This window comes from Vigna umbellata, chromosome 1 (assembly GCF_029865625.1).
Source record: "Vigna umbellata cultivar VRB3 chromosome 1, Vumbellata_1.0, whole genome shotgun sequence".
NCBI classification, from domain to species: domain Eukaryota; kingdom Viridiplantae; phylum Streptophyta; class Magnoliopsida; order Fabales; family Fabaceae; genus Vigna; species Vigna umbellata.
The window spans coordinates 39344002-39351202 of record NC_142165.1 but is presented as its reverse complement, the minus strand read 5'-3'; the positions used below and the strand labels follow the sequence as shown (position 1 = coordinate 39351202).

Here is a 7201-nt window from a genome sequence, read left to right as displayed (position 1 = left end):
CGAACCATGTGGATTGGAACTAAAAAAAGTCCCTCTATATTATGACCAATTTATAGGCTTTTATTTTTAGTATGAAAAAAATATAATAATATACTGTAAATTTGAAAATAATACATTTATAGTTTAATTCAATTACAAGTCTGAAAACTCGTCAACAACTGAAAATAATTACAATTACTTTATCTAAACATTAAGAGTTTCAAGAAACAAAATATTTCAAGCAACCCTTTTATTTCTGCAATGACATAATAATTGTTGCACTAGCCGTGAAATCCTGAATGTAAGGATTATCAAAGATTTTTATTAATCATAAAATATTATTAGTCAAATATCATTCATCATAGGTCATGTATCCTTCAAGTTGCTATATTTAAATTTAAGTGATTTAATATTTAAATTAATGTCCTTAATATATCCAGAAAATATTAGAACAAACAAAAAAAAAGTGAGGTGAAAGCTATTTGAGATAGAGGATAGGGTTTTGAATATAAGAATCTGAATTAATATGGATGTCATCCAACTTTAAACATAATAACGTGTAATCTTTTTAATTTAACAATGCTAATTATTTTTTTTACTTGTTAAAATGTATTATAATTAATATTTAAACTGAAATGTGATAAAATAAACAACTCAAATATCATTTTAAGATGTATTTGACATGAAAAAACTTAACAAAATTATGTTTAAAAAATTATATGTATTTATTTTTAAAGTTTAAAAAATAAATTAATAAAACTAAATTTTAAATTCGCATCAAATTTAAAGAATAAATAATATTTATTTATTTTAACTTAAAAGAGAGATAAATTAGATAAGGTTTCGATTTAAGGTAAAGATATTTATTTTACTTTTATTGTAATTATTTAAAAGAGGTGAGATGATAAAGAGAAGTTATTATATGATGGTTTAATCATTCACGAAGTCCTTTTTTTCGCGTGGAATCTCAATTTAGTCCCTTTGTTTTTGGAAATCTCAATTGGGTCCCAAATTTATGAAAATTGCAACAATTGGATCCTTTCCGTTAAATTGTCTCCAACGGCGTTAGTGTGTGTCTGACGTGGCACGCTGTAGTCTGATGTGGATGACGTGCAGTTAACAACTCACCTCCAAATTTTCCTTTTAAGAAACAGCCATCCAAACCTATAATCTTCCTACATGACACGAAGCTGTCCTTACAGGCCTTCATACACACATATAGTCTCTTGAAAATTGGAGTGTCCTCATTAGGTTCAACATGAACTTTCACAGTTGAACCAGGATTTGACCGAAGCAACTCATTGGCATAGTCATACACTCTTCTATATTGTTCTTTAAAATCACCTTCTATTTGTTTGGATGCCATTGCTTTTGCCCTACAGGTTGTCGACCGTGAAACACCAATGTTCCACTTCTTAGAAACTTTGTTATGGAGGTTATACAGATTAATATTTGGATTGTCTTTCATAGTCTTCTCTAACCTCCCACTCAACCATTTTGAAGTCATTAGACGGATGTTAAATTCTCTACTGCAAGTGTGGTTGTCTACTATTTTCCTTAGCTGCCATGTCTTTTCAGCTGCCTTATATGCACAATATGCATTCCAAGGACATTTCCCTTTTGCCCCACAACATCTGACACCCACTCTTCTTTTGTCATTTTTATAAACCTTTAATTTTCTACCATTCTCTACTCCATAGGTTCTTATAGCTTCTGTAAATTCTTTTTTGTCACTGAAATACGTGCCCACTTCCCATTTATATTGTTCCATACTTTTGGGCATTGAAAAAACACCAAAATCCCCATGGTCATCCCTGTCATCATCTGTGTTATCACTTTCCACAACACTCTTCAAACTGTCGGATTCCCAATCACTGTCAGATAAACCCCTAGGTCCACCAACTTCAACTTCATTAGTACCTTCAAATATATCAAATCCCACTACATCCTCTTCGGACCCATTCCAACTGCTAACATCATACTCATCACTTTCTACTCCATTACCCTCTACCTCACCCTCTACTTCTGCCTGCCCCTCCACATCAGACTGGACGTCTACATTCACACCATTTCCCTCTACTTGAACCTCTGCCTCCACACCAACGTCCTCTACCTCAACCTGTGCCTCCACACCAACATCATCTACCTCAACCTGTGCCTCCACACCAACATCCTCCACACCAACATCCTCCACTGCATCCTCCACTGCATCCTCCACACCAACATCCTCTACATCCTCTACCATACCCTCTATATCAGCCAGTACATCAACCTCAACTTCTATCATTTCTGATTCAGGTTCTACAGCAGGTGCTATTGTCTGACCCTCTGCTTCACCCACTGCCTCAACATCTGCTACACCAATCTCTATCTGAACTTCCTTTTCAGCACTCTCTCTCTCAACTTCTCCCTCAACACTAGGTCTATCAATTTGGGGTTCAGATATGCATTCCAACTGCAGAAGATACTCAGGTTCACACACCCTATGTATAACATAGAGGTGAGCTTCACCATTCAACATAGCAATATTGATCAGATGACAAGCACCCTTGTCATCTAATAAAGGTTCCAAACAATCTTCTAATACAGGACCACGACCCAATGAATACCATAAGTCCTTTATATTCCTATAACCCATCTCCTTTAGAATGCTTAATATTTCAAAATAACTCCATCGATCAGGGTCTATTTTTATAGTTGTGGTTTCACCATAGTGATATCCAAATGTCCCATTATTCTCAAATTTTCCCCCATGGTGAAACACGACTTCAATGTCTGAGTTGGCCATATTATCTAATATAAAATTGGTCACAGTTAGTTAATCTATGCTTAACCCTTAACCCAAATGATATCTAAGCAAAAAACAAAGCATAAACATACTACTGTACAGACCATAAACAACTCAAACAAAACAAAACCACATTTATGACATTAAATAAAGCAAATGCCACAACACAGTACCACACACTATGAAGGGGGACCACAACGACAACGTCGCAACACAAACAAAGCAAATGCACTGACAATGGGGCACACAACACAGACAAACCATAAAATAAATCAAAACTTCTGGGGGGACCACAACGAAAGCAACGAAACATAGAACAAAACCTACCATAAACGCACCTTCCAAAGTCGCTTTTCGTTATTTACCCCACCAATGGTCGTCCACTCACAAATGCTTTGTCTACAAGTTCTCACCAGTTCCCGCGATGACTTGTAATCTCGAAACACTGCCTGCCTCTGCCTTCTTTCTCGGTCATGCCCTAGTCTCGAACAAATGAGCCCTAAAACCTTTATCCCCAATTTTTAATACAACCACAAATGGAAATGGGAACCCTAACACCACGTAAGCAAGCAAACTATTCCGTATTGACACCTCACCAAATACGACTGCCACATCATCAGTCCACTAACTCCGTTTCCCTCTATTTAACGGAAGGGACTCATTAGATTCAAATAATTACAAGTAAGGATCCATTCAACTCACTTTTCTATAAAGGGACTAATTTGAGATTTCCGAACCAAAGTGGGGACAAAATTGGGTATTATGCCTAAAAGTTACGATCTAAATTATTGAAATTAATACCGTGTTTTTTTTATAGTTCGCGATGTTATTATAATGTTTAAAATTATACATTCAATTTTTCGCATTTTATTTATGTTTGTTTTATTTATTTATATTTCTTTCTATTGTAATAGTTACTTGATATAATAAAATAAAAAAATTACATAAATTGAATAATTGTCTTAAACTACTTGGGTAAATATCAAATATTCTTATTGATTCACTTTTCATTGAATTAATTTTAATATTAAATAATATATTTTGATATGCATAAAAATTTTACATTCATTTAAAATTATTATTATTATTATTATTTTTTAAAATACAAATATTTATTTCTTTATGATATTTATTGTGTGTTAAATAAATGTATATCACCTGTTGTTATTTAATATTTGCTTCAATTATTCTTCTCTCAATATTTCTCTTCCATTTAAACTTTTTTTTGTTATTTTATCCTGATGAAGCTTCTTATTCTGATATCTTAATAATGTTTATATTCAACTCTTCTTCTCGGTTATCCTTATCTTAACACATTTATTTTCTATCCATACAATAATTGTCAAAATTTTCAACTTGATTATCATCAACAAATACTATATAATATATAACAATTTATTTACAGAAATGGTACTATATTTTTGAAAATTGAAATTGCTTGTGTTATAAAAGTATGTATTTGCAATAATGTTAATAAAAGATTATAATTTTTTATTTTTTTTCAGAGGAGAGTTTTAGAAACTCAAGCGGAGTCGCAAATGACTGGAAAGGAGTTCACTCACAAATGTGCTGGAAGTATCAACTCAACAAAATCTAATCTCCTTTCTCAAATCCATGGTCCATTAACAATGTTTTAGGCTTTTTTCTTTTTAGTGATTTGGGGAAGATGATTTGAATGAATTTGAGGGTAATTTTTTTGTTGTTTTTTTGAGTGGATTTGTGGGTAATTGAGAGTGGATTTGGAAGTAAAGTTTGTGAGAATTAGTGTAGGATTTGATTGATGTAACATATTTAAAAAATTAGTATAATTGTTAAAAATTAAAGATTACCAAAATGCCCATAATTATTAAAGTAATATAAAATGTTATTTATTAATGTTATATTTAATTATAAAAATGTTTATAAAGAGACCAAAATTATAAATAATTTTTAAAATTAATTTTTAAAAATTATAAAAATTATAATGTAGTAAAATGAATTTATTTTAAATGTAGTATTTGTTTGTAATATAATTTACTACCAAGTAGTATAAATTTATTTGTTACAAAAGTGAGATTGATTAATTTTAAACAAACATATAATTAAACAAAGTTATAATATTACACGACTTTGCAAAAAAAGTGGCAACATAATAACATACAAATATATTTGTAATAGTTCATGATGATGTTGCTTCAGTGAGGTATCGTTGTAATGTATTGAAACGATATTGTATTGGCATCCTATTAGACGTCTTGTATGGGATGGATGCGAAGATAAAAAGTTGAAGCACCGTCTGAATAAATTCTGATTGTCAATGTTCATAGTCCGTAATAAGTTTTCAATTTCTTCTATAGTTGGATTAGATGATTGAATCCTAGCATTTACCAGGGATATTCGATACTCCATGGCCTGTGTATGTCGTTCAAGAGCAGCACATAGTCTTCTTGATTGATTAATTTGATTTTGCAGTTCATCAATGATTCGAGAATCCATCTAATTTGCATATCATTAAGTTGACAATAAATAAAAATAGCAAAGTTGATGTGAAAGATAATAACATTGAAAAATATGTAATGCAATATTTCAAACACATAAATCAATTTAAGAAATAAAAAGTCATGTAATAGATTATCGGAATAATAATGAACTTAATCATCTAAATGGTGAAGAATCAAGTTAACATTCTAATTGAGTTGAGCAAATTGGTGGTTCATGTCGAGGGAAAGGTTTGCCAAGTTATCTTCAATACGTTGAACCTGCATCTGCATTTGTTCCATACCTTGTATTCTATGCAAGTCTTGTACCCCTTCCCACATTTGACTCATCATATTAGGATTTGAAAGAGGTGGAGGAGGTTGCACAGGGTTGTCATGATGGTGTGGTTGCTCTTCTTCTTCATCATCATTGACATTGTGTTGTCAAACACCGTTGACATTAACAATATTCAACCTCTTCAAAGAATTAATTGAAAAATGATGTTGGTTCCCAATATGAGTGCTGGCATCGACATCAACATGTACTCCAATATATTGCATGATTTGGGTGATAAGAACACCATATGGTAGGGGTGTGTCATTGGTCTTGCATTTAAGCATATGCTACATGATGTGATGAGGCCAATTGACTCATCATATTAGGATTTGAAAGAGGTGGAGGAGGTTGCATAGGGTTGTCATGATGGTGTGCTTGCTCTTCTTCTTCATCGTCACCGACATCGTGTTGTTAAACACCGTTGACATTAACAATATTCAACCTCTTCAAAGAATTAATTGAAAAATGATGTCAGTTCCCAATATGAGTGCTGGCATCGACATCAACATGTACTCCACAATATTGCATGATTTGGGTGATTAGTACACCATATGGTAGGGGTGTGTCATTGGCCTTGCATTTAAACATATGCTGCATGATGTGATGAGGCCAATTGATAGCTATATTATTTTTAAGCACCCATAACATAAAGATATCCTCCTACAATAACCTTGCAAAGAAGTTTGAATCATAAGAAGGAACCACTTCGCTGCCCTCATGCACCACAATCCCCCACTTTCACCTCTTTCGTACCAATGCAACACACAACCATTTCTTTCGTACCAATGCAACGCACAACCACCTCTTTCGTACCAATGCAAGTGAATAAAAACTGCTTAACATACGAAACAGTGGAACTCATAATAATTTCCTTTCATTATGAACAAACAAAACAAAAGACCAATTTACACACATACAACACAACAATCACTTACTCGAATCACAATAAACAAGGATAACTTTGCAAAGAGTCCATGATATTCACGAAGGCATCAAACTCCTCTCAATCTCCAACTCCACTGCACGTCATAACCTGCAACATTATAATCGCTTGTTATATCATTTTTCAGAAACAACAACGTTCATGGTGACCTCATCAACGTCCACCACCTTAACATCGTTGTCTTCTTTGAGAACAGCTCCACCAGCGACCACATTCGTCTTCAACAACTTCACCAGCTAACCAAGCCCCCAGTTTTGCTTCGTAAAACTTGCAACACAATGAAAACGTTAGAGGTGATGACTTACAACGAACTCCTTCCACTGCCATGGCCGGATCAATTCTCCGCCTCCTGCATGCACTGCTTCATGGACCTCTAGATGTCAATCAAGGTTCTGACCAGAGGACTCAACATCAACCATGTTATATATCAGATCACCCAATGGACGAAGCATGGAAGAACGATCAAACTTGGTGTTGCACAATAACACAGCTCGTAACCAAATCCGCCTCTAGACCACGCTCACCCAAAAACCTGTAACCGAATACAACCTCCAAGAACTGAATACACCATCCACCATTCCTATAATTTTGCAGCGTAACCGAATACGCAGTCCCCGTAACCGAATACACTCATTCCAAATTTTTTTCTGATAAATGGAATCAGATACAGTGTCTGGAACCGAATCTTCAATCTTCGT

General features: G+C 33.7%; 1 protein-coding gene across 1 annotated transcript; it reads right to left on the bottom strand.

The window, feature by feature from the left end:
• Positions 1-1536: 1536 nt before the first annotated feature.
• LOC148205316 (uncharacterized) lies at positions 1537-2767 on the bottom strand. The gene is made up of 2 exons (XM_088112630.1): positions 2099-2767; positions 1537-1596 (listed from the first exon to the last, which is right to left on the bottom strand). The coding sequence occupies exons 1-2, from the start codon at positions 2765-2767 to the stop codon at positions 1537-1539; spliced, it is 729 nt and encodes a 242-aa protein (XP_087968756.1).
• Between the last annotated feature and the right edge of the window lie 4434 nt (positions 2768-7201).